The sequence below is a fragment of the Phaethon lepturus genome, unplaced genomic scaffold (genome assembly GCF_000687285.1).
Source record: "Phaethon lepturus isolate BGI_N335 unplaced genomic scaffold, ASM68728v1 scaffold51051, whole genome shotgun sequence".
Lineage (NCBI taxonomy): Eukaryota > Metazoa > Chordata > Aves > Phaethontiformes > Phaethontidae > Phaethon > Phaethon lepturus.
The window spans coordinates 1-22,865 of record NW_010520829.1 but is presented as its reverse complement, the minus strand read 5'-3'; the positions used below and the strand labels follow the sequence as shown (position 1 = coordinate 22,865).

Here is a 22,865-nt window from a genome sequence, read left to right as displayed (position 1 = left end):
AGGCGGGTAGTGCTGGTCGTGCTCTTGGCATCGCCGGTGTTGCCAGAGGTCATTCAAAAATCTGGGCAAACGGTCAAAATGGAAGTAAGAAAAAACAACATGAAAGGTGGGGTAATATTTGAGAGGGTAGGTTTCCAAAATTGGCGTGGGTGAAGATAGATGCTGCTTTTTTGGCAGGATATTGCCTCATTTATTCGTTCTGCTACTCGGAGGAATAAAAGAAGAAAGTCTGTAAGATGATTTGCCTTTCATTGACTTTCAGTTGTCTAATTTGTTTTCATTCCTGTATTAATTAGAATTAATATATTTACATTTAGCTTCCAGTAGAGTGAAGTTATGTTAACTAATTGACTGTGAGGCAGATGAGGAAACAGGAGCATCGACTGACTGGTGGAATGAGAAATAGCTCTCCAAGAAGCCAGTTTGTGAAAAGATCAGAATTTGGCACAGAATCAGCTCTTACAGGATCTGTTAGCCACTCAGGCTTTACTTCCTTTAGTTAAAACATGTACATTTTTGGATTTAATGATTGCTTGTAGCATCTGTAACTGTAAATAGCCATTATTCATATGCCTGTGTCTTAGTAAAATTGGGGTTTAAGAGAATGAGGAGTAGCGTTGCTGTACATGTTTGGCAAAAGCCTTTTCATCAAATGAAAGCCTTCACAAAACAGTCCTTTTTTATTGTATCGTTTTTGATTGAACAAGCTATATATGTATGTTAAAATAGACATAAAACAAGTATGCTTGTTAAAATACCTAATTTAGCTTTAATGTATATGTGTGTGATTTCCGACACAGGGTTTTTTTAAGCAGAAAATGCATTTGGCATTTTTTGTATTTTTTGGCAAATCTGTCTTTATTCCCCCTAAATTATTCTTGATAGTGGAATTCATTGTTGATAATAACCTTGATAAAAACCTAATGTAACTCTTGACAGCGATTGCCATGGAACAACCCCCAAATGTAAATTTAACAGTAATCTAAATAAAATTAATCAAGTCTGAAACATTAATTTCCTTTGGCCTGTAATGCTCAACACATCACCATGCCAAGGATGGGACTAAAAAATATGTCTCATTCTCTCTTTGTCATTTCAGTTGGACGCATTGTCTTTGAATTATTTGCTGACGTTGTACCTAAAACTGCTGAAAATTTCCGTGCGTTATGTACAGGAGAGAAAGGAACAGGGCCTACCACTGGAAAACCTCTCCATTATAAAGGATGTCCTTTCCACAGAAGTAAGTTCTATAAAGTCCTCTGTTTTCCTGTTGGTAACAGAAGTCCTCCATTATCAGTATTTGAAATAATGTTAAATAATATTTCTAAGCACTTGTTTAAGAAATAACCTGTCTGAAAGTAAGTTTTTGACTTTTTGATCCTCCTAATGACTAAGATATTTTTACCATGCATTGGCAATAGTAAATTATAAATTTACTAGTAAGTTAGTAAAACTAGTTTACTATGAGTTAGGAATAGGTTGAAATGGATTTCAGGTAAAGGATTAAATATCAACTGATGTCCACTTACCTGAAAAGGACTACTTAGGGAGACTTGATAAATAAAAGGTGGGTTTCAGTTTTATTTAGGTGCAGGTGCTGATGACAGGGATTGCTCTTCATCTCTGAATTGTTTTTCTTTGTGACTTTCCTTCCTTACTGCTGTATTTTATAATTATTTTCTTTTACAGTTATTAAGCAATTCATGGTCCAGGGAGGAGATTTCTCAAACCAAAATGGCACAGGTGGAGAAAGTATATATGGTGAAAAATTCGAAGATGAAAACTTTCATTATAAGGTACTCTGTTGAAAATACTAATTGTATTCAGTTTGTGAAGTTTCAGTAATTTTTATTTTTCTTCACGTTCAGAACAGGTTGCCCAGAGAGGTGGCAGATGCCCCATGCCTGGAAACATTCAAGGTCAGGTTGGACGTGACTCTGAGCAACCTGATCTAGTTGAAGATATCCCTGCTTATTGCAGGGGGGTTGGGCTAGATGACCTTTGAAGGTCCCTTCCAACCCAAACTATTCTATGATTCTATGAGTCAGTGCTCTTTAGTCCAAGGTTAACATATTTTTGAAGCAGTGGAAAGAATGCAGCAAGAAAGCCCCAAACTACTTTGTCCTTAAAGCTGTTGTTGAATACAGAAAAATACATGTGTGAATACACACAAAATGAGGTCAACTTCATTAAGACAGAGACAGCTGTAGCTTAAATTTTCTTTTTAATTGCGCCATCAGAAATTAATTTGGAACAATATTTTGGTTCTCATTGAAGTAGGGATGATATTTTAAGAGTGGCAAATTTTGTCACTCAAGCATATACAGTATGTTAGCATTAAATGGGTTTTATGATTCTTTTTTTCCATATGCTAATAACATTCATAAGATTACATGTGAGAAATACCTTTCTTATTTAAGAAGTGAGGAATCCATGGTAGAGTGCAGAATTAATCCAAAGGAAAATGTAAAAGAAAGCATTTTCCCCGCTACAGTAGTTTTCAGTTATATGAGATGTAAAAGGCTATTTATGAATGGGTTTTTTTTACCCAAAATGCTGGAAAAATGTGCTGTGAACCAAGCAAGTTTTTGAATATGCAAAGGTCTTAATTTGAGGATGAATTTTAAGCAATGCTGGTTTTGATGGCAGGAATTCCTACTCCTCCCATTACTTACTGCCACTCCTGTGTCAGAGCTCAACCATTAGTGCAGTCCCACAAGCAGTTTTCTCAGCCCAGCTGCAGGAAGAGAGGAGGGAGCTGTGCTGCGAGAGTAGGAAGGACGAAAAAACCATCTTTGTACCCAAAATCAACCTCTAGACGCCACTAGAAGACTGCAGGTGCATGTGCTTTACACACACAACTTAAAAAGTACAATTTTTGAACAACAGTTTTCTCAGGATCTGTCCTGTATCTTTCCTTCTTTCTTTTGCAAAGGAATAAACTTCAAAATGTCCATTACCATTCTTCAGGCTTCTTTTTGTCATCAAAATCAAATGCAGTTGATGCCTCCAGTGTCTGTCTTTTGACATAAGATTGACTTCCTTTTTATGCTTTGAAAGAAGACATGTTTGCTGTCTGTATTTTTAAATCTTTCTTTTTTTTTAAAGCATTTTAGTGCTACCTTTCTTTAAAAATAAGTATTCCAGAAAGGGAAGAAGACTGCGTTTCACAGTACTGTAAAGCAGGTCTGTGTACCCTAAGCCTACAATTTATATGCTATTTGAAGATCTCCAAATTTAAGTATTACCTGCACACCATGACTTACATTTTTTGTCTAGCAGACTTGGCTATTGTGGAGAAAAGTGGTAACCATAATAATTGTTCTGAGTGCTCACCTGTGTTCTCAGCTGTACATAACGAGCTGTGCATCTGGAAAAAATCCCCCTGCTTGAATTATTACTAACTGTATTATGAACCTGGGTGGGAGTACTACCTGGAAACAACAAAAATAACATGTTCTGCAAGTATCCCTTACAACAGCCAGGACACCCACTGCTGTAGGTGTAACAACTCTCAGCACTGGCATTAAGCGTTTTCATATCATGTTATTATGTGTTAGCATATGAATGACTCGTCAACACCAATGACTAAAAAACTTACAGACATCGTTGTCCCATGGTTAAAAGAAAGCCCTGACTTCAATTGTGCTTGCCACCAAACAGTATTTTAGGAAAAGAAAATACGGCAATCCTCCACTAAACAGACATCAAAGTCTATTACCAAGTTCGGCACAATAGCTGGAAATGTAGCTTCAGTATTCACCATAAAGTTATTTACAGTTGTGAAAGATGTTCTATGAAGTCTGACACTTGTTCTGGTGGTGCCTGTGGCACTGCTGCGTAAAGTTCCTCTTCTGCATTGGTCCTTGTCACAGGATTTGTAGCTCCCTGAAGACTTTGAGTCCTTGTTACTTTCTTGGTTATACTGTCAAGTGAGATCTGGAGGTAATTATGAATGGAATGCAAATGATCCCCATTTCTATACTTCTCTGACCGCTCAGGTATAATAAAAGTTGTCAATGTGCCAGGGATGAGTTGGAGAACTCACCTGGATCTTGTACAGGCTCTGGGAGCTCAATTCCTGTCATCTGTTGGTCAAGTATGTTAGGATTTCAGTGGGAGTTAAATGCCTCTGCTACATACAGAAATTCACTGGGTCTTGCACTTAATCTGGCAGTCCTGCAAAGTGTTGTTAAACTACTGTCTCGGACAACAATGAGTTGTTTTTGTTGACACTTGGGGACACTGGAGCTAAGGAGCTACCTGTTTGTTCTTGTGTTGTTGGTATGGTTTCCTGTAAATTGCAGTAAACTGCAGGACTTTGTCAGTTGTCAGATCAATCCCACTAGGCTTTTTTTGGTGTCACTTCTCCAGCTAAGGGTTGTGCCGTTGTGGAACACCCAACTTACACAGTCCTCAAGCAGTGTTGTTACCATGGCATAGTTTTGCAAGCCTTGAATCTGATTTTGTCTGCACTTTTTTACTTGCTTTGTAAGCTTACAAAATGACAAGCAGAAACCATCACAGGAAAGACTATCTATCTGCAGTGTCTTTCAAAACACTCATGGCAAGGAAATGCATGAGTGACAACAGTTTTGTTTATTGAGGAGGGATGAGGGACTGTCATCAATGGGACTAATGTCGAGACTTGGTCCCAAATGAAATGGGGTTGCATGTAAGTGTGAAGATCACAGTCACCAGACTGCTGTCTGTAACTTTCCAACTTGTCCTCCAAATCTTTACATGGTAAACATGCAGTTATAAGGCAACACCACAGCTTATTGTTACTTGGCTCTTCGTTCACAAACCATTGCTGTCTAGCATTAGTTGTAATTAGGGGGGGAAAAAAAAAAGTCAGATTTATAAGTCTTATTCTGCCTCTTGGGCAGTAAATCAGTGACCAGCCTCAAATGGTATTTGCAAAAATCTCCTATGGGGCAACATTTCTGATGAACTTGTTTGGCAGCAACTACAATGCAAAATTTCCTGCAGGCTTGCTACCAGATGCCTTCTCTTGCTGTGGATCACAGGCTTCCTCTCTGTCATTTGCCATCTCTGATTCCCAGGATGAGTTTCAAGATTAGAAGAGGCAAGTCAAGATTATTCCAGTAACTATCTGTTGGCTAGGTGCAATTCCAGCTCTCAGCTGTACAACCTTTTCTGAGTTCCTGAGCCAATTTCTGGTTGAAAGATTCAGACTCATTGTGCTGTATGACCAGATGAACACCTCAGGCAAGGAGTTCTCCCTACCACCATGGAAGTCCAAACACTGTGTGGGAAAACAGTTTCCAAAACAACAGGTTTTTCAAAGTGGTAGAGACTATAGGGACAAACCAGATGCTTAAATACAGCTCTGTCAGACTGTTGCCTCAAACTAACCAGCCTCCCATTGAGCTCTGAGGTCTACTTCATAGCAATTTCTGATTCTGTCTCCTCTGTGCTGTCATACTTCTTTTCTTTTTGCCCTCCCACACTGTCAAGTTTCTTAGGAATGCCACAGCTTGCCTGCTTCAGACATGTACCAGTGGCTTGGTACAACATACTGACTTATGCTAAACAGAGTTCCTTGCACTTAATAACCAGATCAACTTGGGGAGAATGATATCGTAATGGCTGTGTCATGCCTATTTAACAAGAGATTCACAACACATATGAAAAGTACATTTCTGCAGTACAACTGAAAACAAAATAATCTGTGTGATGGAGCAAGATAGTTCTTATTTCAAAGAAGGAGAAAGTACTTACAAAAACAAGATAAACAATATTTTTTCATGTTGGGCAGTTTAATAAATTTTTGTTAGTTTGCGGCCTGGTAGCATGAGCCAAAATAATTAGGTTAAAAATCCCAACAGAATAAATCCACCTCTCTCGGAAGGTGAAGGGGTTCAAAAAACCCCATGAACCTTTAAATAGTAAAGACCACAGTCCCCTAAAACCCACAGTTCTACAGTATACTTTGTGTGAGTAGCATTTATAAAATTAGCAATACATACCCGTCTTGATTAAATGTTGTTTTGCTTTTTTTCTTGTGGCCAGTGGTCTTGAATAATCCAGGGAGGAACTTCACATGTCTCTCAGGTGATCGATCTCTCTAAACTCAGCAGCTGTGCAGGAGATTCAGTGTACAAGAAGCAGACAGATGTTACAGCATCAAGTCACACATGTGGCTCTGCTTGCTAGACTGCTAGGTGGCAAGTAAAGATGCAGAGCTGGGCATTTGCCCTCTTCAGTCATAATAGGTAAAATTACTTAAAATTAAACTGTCTGGTTTACCAAGTTGTCATTATGGCTGTCCTTGCTATATATATGAATAGCCTTAAAGAATCTTATATGTGGTTTTACCAGAGATCTTTTATATGTTGGTTGTGATTTTTCCCCCCAATGCAGCATGATAAACCAGGCCTGTTGAGCATGGCAAATGCAGGACCTGGTACTAATGGCTCTCAGTTCTTTATTACAACGGTGCCTACTTCTCACCTGGATGGGAAACATGTGGTGTTTGGCCAAGTGATCAAAGGAATGGGTGTAGTTAAAATGTTAGAAAACGTTGAAGTTAAAGGAGAAAATCCTGTTAAGGTAAGCAAAATCCAAAGCACTTACAGCTGATGATTATTCTTCCATTATATGATGTATATTCATTTCTTCTAAATGCTTAGTGTAATATTTAGAACTATTAAATGTTAACCAGTTATTTTTACTGTTTATATGTTTATATATTTACTATAAAAATGTTTCTATTTTTCCCATGTCCTTGTTAAGACGCTTTTGTTCTTTTGCTGTAAATTCCCCCAGCACAAACAATTGATTTCTTACTCAACACAGCTGTGAGGGTGGAAGTCTTTTATCAGGGTGAAAGTGGAAATGCACAGCTAGAAGTGTAGGATGAGTGATGGAATTAAAAGGTGGAATTCACAATTTCTGGAAAAGCAATCAGTGTGCAGTTCATGTCAGTTTGTGGTTGTTTGAAAAATTGATACCTCTGCAACTTTAAAAGACTTGGCAGTTTAAGAACTGTCTTCTCTAATGTAGTAGAACTTCCATGTCTTGTGTTTTGCTGCAGCTCAGCTTGCTGCCATTTCCTCTTCCAGCCTCTCTGTGGAGTGTGGGTATGGTGTTCCTGGAATGCTGCTCCTCTGAACACAGCACTTTCTGTGATAAAAGCCTTTTGATGAGGATAGGCTAATGATGTGATGGGTATCTGAAATGAATGCACCCAAACAACAGATGAAGAAGCATTTTTACTGAATTTCAAAGAGCACCCAGAAGTTGTGGCTTTTTTTTTTTTAAATTGTCTTAATAAGCAATATTGCTATTTACCCTTTATTTTTTCAGTTGTGCGTCATTGCAGAATGTGGAGAGCTAAAGGAAGGAGATGACTGGGGAATTGTTCCCCAGGATGGATCTGGAGATGCTCATCCAGATTTTCCTGAAGATTCCGATATAGACTTGAAAGATGTAAGTGTTTTTCTTTTAAGATATTTTACAGAATGCAAGACTTGTAGGTAATCTGAGTTACATGGTGTCTGTGATGATGTTCATTAAGCCTTTTTTCTTAAGAATCAATCAAGGTCCTGATTAAATGGTGACATTTAATTTTAGGCAAGAGAATGCTGTGGGAAGGGATTGCTATCTCTTTTTTTTTTTTCAGTGCTAATTACAGCTGTTTTTTTCCCCAGTAACTAAAACTACAATTACTTAGAATTATGACACTTTTGTTTTCTGTTCTTTGTTTCTTTTTACTTCTGTTTGTGCTGTAGTGAGAAATTGCAATTACTAGAACTCCATCCTGCAGACTAACTGAATGTTGTACTTATATGCTCTGGCTGTGCAACTTTTTAAATATCCTCCCTTAAAAAGATTTTGTCTAACTTACTAGAAATAATTATTATTTTTTACTACATCAGAGCTAGTCATTCTCAATTCCCAATAGTTACTTGCTTTTCAGGTTGTTCAAACTGAAGGAAGAGCTGCTGTTGAGAGTTAGGGAGCAAACTGGTGAAAGCAGCTCTTCTGCAGGTTTTTATCATAAAAGTGAAGGAGACAAACTGTGTGAATCAAACAGCGATATGTGAGAGGGAAAAAAAAAGGGGACTGCACGTGTAGATTCCAACTACAGAGTTAGAAATAGAATAGTAAAAAAAAGCATTGCAGCCAGAAACCAGAAACTCCTTGTATCTGACTACTGAGAAGCACTTCAAGTTGTGAAAAAGTTTTTGGATAGCTTTTGCTTGGCTCAGAACTGAAGCTGGCAGGTACCTGCCTCCTTTAACTTTAAACTTGCTCATATAAACTAACTACAGAAACCACAGTGACACTAGTCTCATGCTATTGATCAAATTTTTTCAAGGTCATTAGTTCTAGTAGGGTAGAAGTGTAAACTGATAGTATTACAAATGGCAGTATATATGTTTGACAGAGTTTAAGACAACTGTGGTATAGACAGCAGTAATTATAAACTGTTTATTGCCACTGGAAGAGTAACTTAATACTTGAAATGTATGCCATTCTGGAAATAGAAATGATGGATTTGATAAAGACAGGCAGTTGTTCTTTTTCTCTTTCCGTAAATGTTTTAAGTGGTTTGAGAGAAGGAGAATTGTGTTGATACGACTTCAAGTGTGAGAGTGTGCAGAGTTCAGGTGACTAATAGCATTTTGAGAAGCAGAAGACAAAATTCTCTTGGGAATAAGGCAGTCTTGGTTGAATACTTTGATTGTTAACATGTCTTCTGTGAATAACGGTCAACGCCTTTATATATAGCTCTGTGTGGGTAGCAGCATTTAGGGGAAGGAGTTGAACTGCTATGTTGTCTCTTGGTATTTTCTTACTCTTTACGCTGTAGAAAACACCCATTAGGAATTTAATCTCTCAGACTGTTGTATTGCATAAAGTAGAAAATATTATAGGAGTGCTTTGAAGCTAGTATTTGTCTAAAATTGGAATATTTTTATTCTGAGATTTTATAATCTTTGAAAGAGGATGGACATGGGATCCTACTGTTAAACATTAAGTTATTCAAGGCTTCTTTCATAAGTACGTTCATACTTTATATTTTCCATCTATTTTATTAGGTTGACAAGATTGTGGCCATAGCAGAAGACATAAAGAATATAGGAAATACTTTCTTCAAATCGCAAAATTGGGCAGTGGCAGCTAAAAAGTATAGTAAAAGTTTACGGTAAGGCTATCATCATTCAATCAGGTAGTTCTGTAACCCAAATTAATCAAGCAATTACATGTGCATTTAAAAAGTGCCTGTTGCTATGCTCTTTTCTTTTTTTAAAAAAGAGCCTTCTGAATCTGGAAGACATCTGGCTGATTTTTAGCTGCTTATTCAAGTAGGTCTTCTACTCATTGCTAGGTAAGAGCTATAAGCAGGAAGTATTGTTTAGAAGTGCCTAAATGCTCCTTTTTTAATACTCTTGCTGTGCTGGTACATAACCGGGAAGAAAAGCACAAATAGTAGACAGGATAGTTAAAGAACAGGAAAGGAGGGAGGTATTTTTTCTCTGATTTCTGAAAAACCAGTAGGTTTAGGAAATTGGTAAGTTCAAGAGAGAGTACCCCCAAATGTGACACTTATTAAATTCATTATTATTTTTTCAGAGGCTCCATACCATCATCCTGACTCCATGTATAGTTCAGATTTGCCTTCAAAATCATGGCCTTTCTGCTTTTGTTTCCATACTGCTCCTTTCTTTTCTTCATGCTTTTTGCTTTATATATATGAGCTTCTCCTAAAAACTTTTTTTTTAATGTTATAGTGACCTTTATGCCTACTTAATGATCACTGGTTAACTAGCAGTAACAATAATGAACAAAAAAGAATTCAGGCATATTTAATGCTTCAGCTAAGTTTTTAACTGACTGGGTTTTGAACAATTGATGTCTTTCTGAAGCATACAGATTATTTAATTACAGATATTAACCCAAGATGCAACGTCTCCCCCTGACCTTAAAAAGCCCATCATAGACCAGCAGAAACCCTGAATTAAACACGATTTCTATGTAAACCTTTTAGAAATTATGCAGAAAAAAGGCTGGAATAAATCTTTATCTGTGTTGTATCTGTCCATTTCTTCCCCCCATTCTTGGGTAAATATCAGGTATAATTATGCCATCCCTTACAGTCAGTTGTCTTGCTCACTCTTAAGCACACCCAATGGAAGGCTCTTCCAGTTTGAATAGACAGCCTCTATTTGGGGCTTATTTGTCCTTGTGGATGGGAAGGATTGTAACTTTTCTAGACTAACCAAATCTGATCATTCCAGCTCTTCTTTATACGTCATACTTTTGTGGACATGCCCTGTTGTCATATCTTAAAACCTAATACTTTAGGTAGGAAGGTGTATTCTAGCTGGCACTTCACCAGAACTGATACGGGTAAGAACAGCTCTTATCAGGGTATCTTCTATGTCTTATATACAACTCACCGAGCAAACCATCTGGCAATGTTGTTTTTTTCCGTGTAGCCATTATACCTGTCTGTCCTTTTTCTTGACTTATGGCTGCTTGACCATTTTTAAAAAAATTATTTCATATGTAAGAATTGACACTTTTTGTCAAAAAACATGTTACTTCCTCTTGTCTCCATTGATATTCATCTTACTGATTTCTTTGACTTGGAAGCTCTTATTTTGTTTGCAGAATGCAGCCTTTCATGTTTTGGTGTGATTTACAAATAGTGTAGATGTGTTGTTTGTTTTGAACATAACAGTTTTGTATTATAACTCTCCTTAGCTTTTAGCCTTTTCTCTCCTTTCTGGTTCTTATCTTTTGCATGATGCCCAGCAAGTGGAAAAATCACTGGGACTATGTCTAATTTACTTTTTAAGGATTGCTTATTTCGGTGGTCTAAAGCTGTATACAAACCATGCAACATTCAAAAGATAGGGCATGCAAAAATTGAACTTACGTGGGCACTGATCTGCAAAGACTACATTAATTGTGGCATGCTTAAAATGTGAATGTATGCAAACACATGGTTTTTATTTTTTAAATAAAAACCACAGAAGTTCTATCAAGTACGCCATTAAAAGTGTTAGAACTTTTATATCCACAACAGACCTCTGCCATTTGAAATAAGAAACTGACAGCATCAGCATATTGTAAATTAAAAAGAATGAGATGCAGTTTGCCTATGCAGTAAATGAGGTGGCTTAGTCCTACTAAACTAGTGCCGGTTTTGAAGTTCAGGAAAAAAGTCATGAAAGAAGACAATGGAAATAAGGTGGAGTTACTAATGCTCATAAACCACCCTCCTTTACAAAGTAAAGTTAGCTTCAGATTTTAGCCATAAATGCCTAAACTAATTAAAATATTACGGAGGGAACTGTAGAAGAGATGAAGCTTCCCACGAATGTAGAAGTTGCAATGGTGGCATTGACTTTTTGCCACTGATGAGCAACATGTTTTTTGAGAATAAACAGTCATTGAGATGAATTCTCATGGTTTCATGCCATCTAAAATAATGCATTCGTCTAAGGAAAATAATGCTATTAGTACAGTGGAGGACTAGGAGTTACAGGAAAACATTCACCAGTGAGTTAATCTTTTTTTGTCAGGGTATGTCTTATATATTTAGTGTAATAAATATTTGTAATAGTGGAATTGAAACTGCTTTAAAAATGCCAGTTTGGATAAGCCAGTTCCACACATTATCTGTAGAAAGATAGCTAAAGGCAGAACAAAATGGAAGTTGCAATACTAATACACATTCTTTCTAAATCTGTTTTTCTGCAGGTATGTAGAAGCTTCTGAAGCAGTAGCAGAGTCATCAGACAAACCAAAGTTAAAGGCTGTTGCTTTGACCTGTGTTTTAAACATTGGCGCTTGTAAACTAAAACTGTCAGATTGGCAGGGAGCCATTGAAAGTTGTTCAGAGGTAAATTTAATGTTTAGTATTTTGATTAACAATTGACCTATACAGAAAAAGGAAACTGAAACTCCAAAGCTTTTTAAAAGAGTCTTCTGACAAGCTTATGATTTGAAAGTAAACAAAATAGAAGGTTGGTTGTGAAGTTATTACTAACTTTCCACTATGTGGCTTTTTTAAGATTTTGAAATTGAAATGACTCATTAGAAACAAACAAAAGAGGGCTGTTGCTTACTGCCAGAAAAAATTGCACACTGGCATTGTCCCTTTGGTTAGCAGAGCTAATTTTTGTATTACAAAGAGTTAAACTGTCTTCATCGAAAGAGGAATACTTTTCTGTGGAAGACTAGTATGAGCAAAACGTTTTACTTGCTTTTAGATTTTATGGTCTTGAATTTTATTCATTGAAGTGACCTTTCTAACTAAAGCCCTTTTAGGTAGGCTTAGTGGTGAAATGAAACCACTGAACAGGAAGAAAGGAGGAAACAATAAATATGGAAATACTAAAAAATAATAGAATTAAAGGGAAAAAAAGGAGCAGTGACACAGACATACTGAGAGAATTTAGCATATTTGAGGAAACTTTAAATAATTCAGTAAAACTCTGAAATTTTGAAGGAAACAGAGTAAAAAATTCTCTTATCTGTTAGCAGAAGATCCTGAGCAGCGTTTCCTAGGGCTTCAAGGCTGAAAGCATGAGTCTCAGATAATCTGTGTGTGAGAGGTCTCTAGAGAGCTGGCGTGTTTTCTAGCCTGCTGATGGCGTTACTACATGGAAAACTTTCATAAACCTATATTCAGAATGGACAGATGGAGAATGAGGAAAGAAAACAAGTAAGAAAACTGTGTAACGTGACATCTAGAAAATGGTAAAAATTGAAACAGCATTGAAGCGTTACCGATAAAAATTATTAATCATAATACTTGCCATTATGGAAAAAACCCCAACACTTCCTTCTTTTTAAGATTACGGAATTGTTAGATAAAGGCAACTCCATAGCTGTAATAGACTTCTGTAAGGTATTTTGCTTACATCTCATAATAAGTGTTAATCAGTGTTTTAACCAGAACACCAGTTTCCTAAGATTAACTAGTAGAGTTCGAGGTAATTGTTAATGAGAAACTATACACTTTCACTTTTAACAATTCCTAAGGCCAAAAGCAATTTAAATTAACTAAATTAACTATCTGTAATACATGTGTTATTTGGTGTAAATAAGGAATTACAAATCGCTGAACCTGTTCAAACAAACCTTGCTTTAAAATAACTCTAAGCACAATGGTTGAGCCAAAAAACTACGAATGCTACCTACATGTACACAATACAGACACCCAATTTTCTAGTTCTTGACACAGAAGAGACTCTAGGCTTTACAATGGAGAGATCAGGACAAGTGCCCAGAGTAATACTTCCTTTATATTAACAGCCAATACTGAAGTGATTTAAAAAAATCTAGATGCATCATCTAATGTCTGTTTTTCTTAATTAATGATTTAAAGTTAATAAATGAAATTCATAAAGCCACACATTCATGCAAAGAGACTTCCTCTAATCCCTAAGAAACTATATTCTTTAAAACAATAATAAAAAAGGACACACTATAGAACTATCTGCAATAAGAAAAAAGAATGAGATCTTTACAAACAAGAAAACAAAACAGCTAGCTAGCCAAATTAACTGACGTACTTTGAAAAAATAATGTCAGTAATCGAATAGTGGAACAATCTCTTTGCCCAGCCACTGTCATTAAAGCTGGCATATACACATTAGTGAAACCATTCAGCCCCAAAAAAAGTTGTAATGACTGGAACTTGGCAAGGTTCCTGAAGAATGAGATGGATTGCTTCTATGTGTCTTCCTAGCCTACAGTGAAAAAAGCTTTACAGGAAATTTTCGTGTTTTCTTTATGATGCGATTTGAAGGTTTGTTTGTGTGGTGGAAGGACCTGCAATATAGGGAGTTTTACTGTAAGACTCACAGTTAGGATAATTTGAACTGCAGCAACACCTTTGCCATGACAGTGATATATATGTATCAGACACATAGGTTCCATTTTATCCTCATGTATGCTTGTCCTTCACAAAAGATGACTTCTCGTGCAGTGGTATTAGAAGGGATTAGCTAGCTATTCACTGTGCTACAATGTAGCATTCCTTTTTACACCGTTAATGTTTTTACAGTTTACCCTCAAACCAACTGGGGAGATTATCTGCTGGTGTGAGCTGTGCCATTTGCGGAGATGGGAGGCTGTGAAGTATATGAAATGTTAATGTGACAATTTTATTAAATTTACAGGCTCTTAAAATAGACCCAGCAAATACTAAAGCTCTCTACAGACGGGCTCAAGGATGGCAGGGAGTAAAAGATCTCGATCAGGCATTGGTAATGATCACAGTATTTAATTTTCTTTTTTTTTAAATCCAAACATTTCACCAGAACATTAATTTGTATTTCTTTTTTTTAAGGGTGATCTTAAAAAGGCTCATGAAATAGCCCCTGAAGACAAAGGTAAAATAAAGCTGTTTCTTTATAAATTCTTTACTTTTTTTTAAGAATGGAACAAAGTAACCAGGGTAGTATTTAGTAGGAAATTGTACCAGTGTGATGCCTAGAATGCTGGCTTCCACCAGCTTAAACACTGATGTATTGAGCACAGAGCCCACTGAGGTAGAAAATCGGCAGTGATGCTTCTGTTGCACTGGAAAACCTGCTTATGTAGGTCAATGGCATGCCTCCTGAACCATCTGCCCATCTCACAGAGGTCATTCTTAATTTCCTGGTCTAACTGGGTAAGATTTTGAGCTCTCAAATTCTGCGTTGGCACCAATCCTATGCGTGCTACACCCTCCTCTACCTGGTTACTTTACCAGGTGAAACAAAGTAAGGGACAGTGTTTTTTTGCTGCTAGTATCTGACCTAATAGAAGATTAAATGCAGTTCTATGAAATGAAATAATACAGGTAAGTTAAGTTGCAGCAGTGTGACCTGGTCTTGACATATTAGGAGACATAATGTGAAGAGATTACTGTAACTCTATCATGGATTTTCTTTTTAAGCAGCTATCCAGACAGAAACACTCAGAATCAAGCAGAAGATAAAAGCCCAGAAGGAGAAAGAGAAAGCAGCTTATGCTAAAATGTTTGCTTGATTTTTTTCTAAACTTTTAAATGTACGCACTAACTCATGCAAAAACATAAATGGAACTGCTTCTTTCATTTGCCCTGTACTGCAGTTTTCAGTGTTTACAACTGAAAAGTTTAATAATAAATGGTTCAAAGGTGAAGTGGTTTTCTTTTTTTAAGCTGTAAAAACTTGTGTTTTGTGACTCGGGTGTGTTTCTAATGTGTAAAGCAGTAGTGGTTGTGTTTCTTGCAGCTTAAACAACACTTCCTCAGAAGCTTGGTTTCACACCAAGACAATTTAGAGAGTTTCTATTAAGACTTTTTATTAGACCAGGCCTGATTTCTCATAAGGAAGAAAGATGCTGGTAGACATACAGTGAAGGTGCAAGTATTACACTTTTTCTTTTAAACTGCTTTACTGCTTGCAGATAGGCTCCCTGTTATCATCAGGAAAAAAAAAAATCTAACTGTAAATTTGATACAAAATGTGTAACACTTAAGAGCAGTAACAATTTTCTAGACTGATGTATTTTTCCCTACTGCAAGGTGGAATTACTTATAGTAAATCACTCCAGATAGAGAAAGAAAACACTTTTTTTTAAAGGGTGGGTACTAAATTCTTCCACCCTACCCACGATTCTGGATATGGCTCCTGTTACCACTGAACTTCAGCAATAAATCCAAGATCCAAAGCTCCTTTGTCAGTCCTGAGAAGAACCTTCTTCTGCCTGCCACACAACTCCTGTAAAGAAGTCCTATTTAAATAAGGCTAGGGTTTAACCGGAAGGCACCGACTTTCCATTTAATGCAACAGTCACACCTAAAATTCAGAATGGCACATTAGTCTCAAACCCTTTAACATTCAGGTCAATGCTGTACTTCAATTACACTGCAGCATAGAATAGTCCAACTTAGTTGTTGGTGGTCAGAAGTCACTGAATAGATTTCCCATCAGTTTACATCCCATTATAAGCTGGTCCCCCTCCACCTTCAGGCACTACCCAGTTAATGTTCTGACTTGGGTCTTTGATATCACATGTTTTGCAGTGGACACAGTTCTGAGCATTTATCTGCAGCCTTGATCCTTCTCCTGTTTCCAGAGGAATATATTCATAAACTCCTGCAAAGAGCAAAAGAGAGCTATCACTTCACTGAACAGTTTTGCCCCACATGTATGCTCTGCTACTTACTAGCAAGCGTAATGAGGGAAGTGTATTACTAGCGTGATTCAACTGCTGCCCTCCATAGTTACTAATTACTTTGTTAACATATTTTAAGACCTGCACTTGAACTCTCTTCTAGGAGGAGGTTTGGATAAAATGCTTGAAGAAAGTTGTAGGCCAGGTGGACTATTCCTGAAGTACTTAGTCTTTCATCTTGCAAAAACAGCTCAGATACACATTTTTATGACCTACCTGCTGGACAGAACCTTTGTTCCGGTCCATCGAATACAGCCAGGTTCCTGCTCACAGGGATGCTGTCATCTTTGAGAGTTAAATGAGCAGGCTGGTCATGTTCATGGTTTGTACCACTTAAAGCCACAGATGAAAGGAGATCAAAACTGATTTTTCCATCAGGCTTTGGGTATTCAATAGGCGTGCAATCTTTGGCTGGCTTGAGCTGAGCAAAATCTGGTCCTAAATATATTTTTAATAAATAAGTTTCAGTACAGAATGACTGTAATTTGCAGTTACTCAAGAACAACTTATGCTATTTTAACTTCCCTTATCGTCAGAATGAAGTATTTCATAAAAGTAGCCTCTTTCATGAGACAAAAAAATATGCGAAGTAGAATAGTGTTTTCATGCCTTCATTTACATTATATGCTAGGTAATACAGAATCACAGAATCATAGAATAGTTTGTGTTGGAAGGGACCTTTTAAAATCATCTAGGCCAACCCGCCTGCAGTGAGCAGGGACATCTTCAACTAGATCAGGTTGCTCAGAGCCCCGTTCAACCTCAACTTGAACACTTTCAGGGATGGGGCATCTACATATAACAAAGTCTGCTTCAATGCCTTATCATCGATTTCTTTTCTACACTTTAAGGCCTCACCACATGACCAGGTGTGCTCTAGCTTCAACTAACACCAGAAAAGACTGACATACACATTTAGTATCTTCTTTCAAGAGATAATAAAATTACCTGGATGTTTTAATGTCCATGGTTCCATTCCTCTCAGTAGCCAATAAAATATACCTGTGTAAATCATTCCTCCATACACACCGAGTATGCTATGGCAGGATGGCCGGATGTTTCTAACCGCATACAGCTCTTTCCAGACCCAGGACTTTTTCAGGTTCTCTTCATATTCTTGCACTTCAAGTCCTAAGGCAGTACATTACTTGTTAGGTACCTACAGTACATAAAGACTATCCTTGAAATAAAAAATAATTGCTGAATAAAGGCAATTGTTAGTAACAAAGACAGCAAAATGAGGGTTTTGGAATAGTAAGCTAGGAATATACTAGACAACATATTTCAGCCTCTTGAAGAGATCTGTTTTGTTGGCAGTTACCAGCAGATATCTACTGCTCCTTTGTAGCCTCTATTAGATGACCCACAAGCAGCATTAAATTGCCTCAGACCTCAGCAAAATACAAAGATAACTGGCCAGGTGGCTATATTGGCACCTCTACAGGAAATCACTTACTCTCACAGAATCTAAGAATTGACCCGGGAGAGTTTACCTATGATCCAAGAACCAGATCCAAGAACAACTTTTAATGTTAAGTTCAAAAGCTTTTTCTTTACAAGTTATGCAACCACAAATATTCCAATTTCAATATGAAACTATGACAATGGCCGAATGGATGATGCGGGTGCTAGAGAATGTTTTTTCTCCCTTTGTAATCAGCAAGTTTATGAGCTATATTTGACTACAAACTTTTGATTTAAACTCTTTGATTGTATTCTTTACAAATAGTAGACACTGCACACTTGTCACATGACACATGTCCTGCAGTGTAGTTAAAGCCAAGGAACTATCTTAGCAAAAAAAAATTTCTTCAAATGAAAAATTTTCTGAGAGCTTCCCCTTTACCATTCTCCATTACTACTGTATAGGAATAGATGTTCTACATAGTAAGTTTTACGCCTTGTCTATACATGAAAACATGCTTCAGTCCATATTTGCTGTCTCACATAAGGCTCTGAACAAAGCTTGTTATCCATGCAGAGAGAAGAAAGCGGGCTGTAATATTCTACTGTCTTGACAAAACTGGAAACAGCATATAAAACCTGTCCATAATCAAACAAGAGTGGCACACGACCCAGTAAGAGCATTTATTGCTCCAGATGGGTTCTAAGCATTTTAACCTGTTACACTAGTTGAAGTTTTAATTGTTCAGCATACCCTCTGTAACAATGTGTATTGCATGTTTCAGCTGGACAGAGCTCACTAGGACTGAATCCAGCACTACAGGGGAGAGATTTCTAAAATAATCATCATATGGCACCTGGGTATAGTGTCCATCTCCAGAATGACTGAAATCCTGATTGGGTTCCCTCTGCAGTCTTTGTTAACAGGTTTAAGGGAACAACCAAGGCTTAAATAAATCACTACAATGTGGCGATTACTTCAATGTGCTTGCATTACATATAATAGGAAATACATGTAGTCTCAAACTGAGAAGACTATAAAATTAAAGACAGAAAGAGAGGACTGCAGGAAAAAAGCTTCCTAACAATTAACAGTGAAGAGCAAACTTGAAAAATCTCACCCTGTTTGCGTAATTTACTCTGTCCCTCTAATTTTTTTCCTTGCTGATTCTGCAGTCTTCCAGCAACTTCTTTTTGAATCATAAAGTGCTAATTTTTAACATATTTGTAGAAACGAAATATATACTATTCTTGCTTACTTATAGAGGAAGCATAAGCTTACTTTTCAGATGCTCCTTAGAGGCATAGTCTTGTTCTAGCAATAGGATCAATACTTAAGAATAACTAAGCAAAATGTTATTAATTTCTTTCTTTCTTAAAGCATTTGACAGTATAACTAGTAAATAAACAACAGATTATCTTTTTAATCCGCCACACTCATTTCATGATTCGTTTGCATTTCCAACTAATTCCTTTAGACATCCTGTAGATGATTCTAACCAAACACAATGTAATCACAAATCAAAGTACAGTGATCTTACCTATTGTCTTTGATTGGAGATTTTCATTGATTAACTGGCTAAAGATGGCTTCTGAAGCCAGCATGCCACTTTTCATTGCGGTGTGTGTCCCTTTGATCTTAGGGACATTCATGAGTCCAGGACTGCAACCAATTAATAATCCACCTGGGAAGGTGAGTTTGGGTATTGACTGAAGAAGAAACAGAAAGAAAGGTGGTTTGTTTGTCTGTTCTTGTTTTTTAAAGTGAAAATAACATTTTGGACATGAAACTGGCATGAGGCTTGAGCGTCCTTTGCATTTTTAGACTTGCATGTGCACCATCTAAAAATACACCAGCCACTCCACTTAGTCAAAGAACTTTGGCATAGTAAGCAAATAAGAACACAGACATTGTACTGAGGCTGAGTATAAAATGATGACAGGACAACATTTTCCTTATATCCTCTCTCCAGTTGCTTTATCTGCAACAAGACTGTGCTAATGTCACCCACGAATACCATTTTCCTCCTTCAAGTTTAAGTGAATTCCTTTAAAAAAAAAAAAAAAAAAGAGAGACATTTGTGTTCCCATTTCCCACACAGTAAGCTGTATGCATCTCATCTCCCAGTTTATTTCTCAGTTCTTTTTTTCCACAAATCTTTCCTATGAAACTGCACAGTGCCCTCCATGTCCCAGCCCAGGTCCCACTGATTTTGGAAGTTGCTCAACAGCCAAATATATTTTTGGTGCAAAATCATTGCCTTACTCCTGTAAGAAGCATAATGTCATTAAGTACAGTCAACTCACAAACTTAAGACAGCCAGACGATTTGCAAACATCAGGTCTATAGTATTAATATACTATGTTATACACCTATACTAACTAAGGATTACTTCAACTCTCAGGATAGTTATTCTCACCCTCATCCAATGAGATTAAGATTTTAGACAGGGAACAGCTTCAAAACATGGATTGACTGAAGCACTTTGAGCAGAAAGCTGTGATCAAATCCTAGGTCTGAAATTGTTGAAGGTAAGTTATGAACACAGCTTTCCCCTGAAAGTCTTTAGAATTGAGCAGTGCTTGTGAATCTACCATCCTGCTTTTATTACAGTTGCCTAAAAGAATTCATTTTTTAATAGCCTAAATAATTTGACCCCAAAACAAGTGGTTTTATTTCATGACAAATGTCCAAAAAATGTTTCAGATTATCTTCAATTCCAAGAGATACAAACTTTTTGTTTCTTCTGCTTGTTCAATTGTTAATCTGTTTACTATTCACCCAGGGCTGGTTATTTTTGAATATTCATATAGTAGTCACTAGAAAAAGTTGTACTACACAGCATTTCCCCTGTGTTTCGGGCAATTTATTTAATCACAGACTTAGTGACTTGGTTTGTAGGAAAAGTAATTTAGGCTGAAAGCACAACTACAACTTTCAACTTACTTTTCAGTGACGAGAAGTCATAAATTCAGCTACGTAACAGTATTTCAAAGGAATTAAGTATGTAGGATGTCCTCTCTTTTCACAAGACCTTTGGCTGAAAACAGTTATTCCATCACATCTATTAGGATGCAATGATGCAGCACTGACATAAGCATAGAAAAGTTTCTTGACTGACCCTGAATTATACAAGAAGATGGTAATCAAGTGCTTTTCTTCTGCAACAACTGTTTCACTTAATAGGTACATAGTGACCAACACACAGTCAAAGTATAAGTGAGAGTAAAGATTAGTCACATCTCACAAAAGGTTATGGGTACTGCAGCTTTGTTAGTAATTCTCACTGTTAGTACTATGGCACTCGGTGCCTGTTTTCACAGCCAGCTAGCTGAAGGAGCACATCATGCCAGTATGGCACAAGCCCTCCCTGCCCCTGAGATGTAGGATGAAATCCTTTTAACCTTGAGCACTTGAAGAAGCCACCACCCTCTTGGGAGCAAAGAGGCAAAACAAGGCTGGTTTGGAGGAGGGAAGAAGGGGAGACTCCTGCTCCCTGCAGAGTCCTCCCCCCACCAACAGACAGGGAACCCCATATTCTCCTCCCCTTAGCTCAGCTCAGGGCTGAAAAATCTGTTAAGTAAGCGAGTCTAATGTTTGACACTTGCATGGGTCATCAATATGAAGGGTTTTTTCCCCCCTGATACTCATAATGCACATTGCTCAACAACAGCAACACCTTTTGTTTTTTCCACAACATTCTTAAATCTTTTCAAAGTTTTTAATAAAATAGCGACAAAACAGAGGTTGCATGGGAATTTCTTCATTTTAAGTGCTTGATTGTGCAATTTTAATAAACTAAGAGCTTTGTACATGTAGTCTATTTAACTCTGCCCCTCCCTTCACATATCCCCAAAAGCTACAAAATCAGGAAAACGTCCAAGAGCATGCTCGCTCTCATGCACACCAACTTCGCATCACTGTATGTTAAAGACTAAAGGACATGGTCATAAGGTTATCTATAGCAGACAAAAAAATTTAGATTGATGGCAATTTTATACACCTTTTGATGCAATATTGTCACCAAAATGAAAACTGGAGCTACAGAACAACTTACATAAGAAAATATTCCTGTACTCCAGTGATGCAAATGAGTCAGACTGCTACAGTTATTAATCAAAGCAACACATGCAGAAGAAGAGCTAATCTTAAAAATCTTCCTAAGTGACTCATCAAAAAAGCTTTTTTTTACTGAAAGCTTGTATTAAAAAAAGCCATTTAAAAGTGTGACTTCATGATTAACTAGACAATTCTATCTACAGGAAATAAAAACAAACACAAAACTAACAAAACCGCTGTTTTTATATTAGGAACAGTGCAAACGAAGTGACATATTAAGTCCAGCAAAGAAGTCGTCCAAAGATTAGGCAGAGATGTGCAAGAGCTGTAGACCTACTGTCTGTGTAACACAGACATTGCTTGTGCTGAAAGAGACTTAAAAAATACCATGTTCTTTCAGCCATATGTTTCAAGTAGTATAAGGAGTATGCAACTGAAGTCACAATCTGGCTACTTCTTCAAAGCTAGAAATTCAGTAATGACTATCTCTGATAGAGACACCAGGTGGGAAGAGAAGATCCTCTTGCATAAAAGTCTAGATTAAAACATCTTGGCATTTTGTATCTTATCTGTGTTAATAATGGACTGACAATGGTTTCTGAAATAAGCTAGTAACGCAGTTGTGTTACAACATGCTGACGTATTTCCACTTAAGAGTGGACAAAGTAATTAACCTGCTGATTCCTTAAATGTGTATCACATGTTTAATCAAGAAATCGCTTCATGAACACACATGACTCAGTCCCAGGCATGCACACTGGTGTCAAAGCCTAACTCTGAAAGACGCTACTGAAATTCTACTTGTATGGCAAAAGCTGCACAAAGCCACATTTATACTGAAAAGGAGGTTCAAAAAAGACAGACAAAGTAGTCAGTGAGCAGAGCGGAACGGTCCCACACACAGGCTGCAGATCATGAACACTCAGGCTAGTTTTAAGTTCCAAACTGAAAGGAGCATTTAGAAGGTGGATCTGGGAGTCCAGGACATACAACCATGTCATGTGTTTCAAGATTCCTACATGAGAAGCTAACAGGTTGAAAGGACTTTAGCTGTTAAATATAAATTCTAGACTATTTCTCCTGCAAGTTGTTCCAACTCTTTCAACTGAGCTTAAGTTTTGATGAAGGTTTATATTTATATAATACATTTTTATATGTATATATTAATATATATAATTTTAATATATTAAATTTATATATTTTA

The 22,865-nt window shown here is 37.1% G+C and overlaps 2 protein-coding genes across 2 annotated transcripts; one reads left to right on the top strand and one right to left on the bottom strand.

Moving 5' to 3' along the window:
* Positions 1-1,099: 1,099 nt before the first annotated feature.
* On the top strand, positions 1,100-15,155 carry PPID (peptidylprolyl isomerase D; the record flags this gene model as incomplete). Its single annotated transcript, XM_010297501.1, has 9 exons — positions 1,100-1,240; positions 1,690-1,796; positions 6,388-6,576; positions 7,333-7,455; positions 9,072-9,178; positions 11,743-11,884; positions 14,172-14,258; positions 14,342-14,384; positions 14,936-15,155. Coding segments are annotated over 9 exons (1,028 nt in total), but the record flags the coding sequence as incomplete, so codon positions are not given.
* Positions 15,156-15,600: 445 nt separating this feature from the next.
* LOC104628803 (electron transfer flavoprotein-ubiquinone oxidoreductase, mitochondrial-like) lies at positions 15,601-19,327 on the bottom strand. The gene is made up of 4 exons (XM_010297500.1): positions 19,143-19,327; positions 17,146-17,328; positions 16,414-16,635; positions 15,601-16,118 (listed from the first exon to the last, which is right to left on the bottom strand). The coding sequence occupies exons 1-4, from the start codon at positions 19,252-19,254 to the stop codon at positions 15,955-15,957; spliced, it is 681 nt and encodes a 226-aa protein (XP_010295802.1). The 5' UTR covers positions 19,255-19,327; the 3' UTR covers positions 15,601-15,954.
* Positions 19,328-22,865: the final 3,538 nt, after the last annotated feature.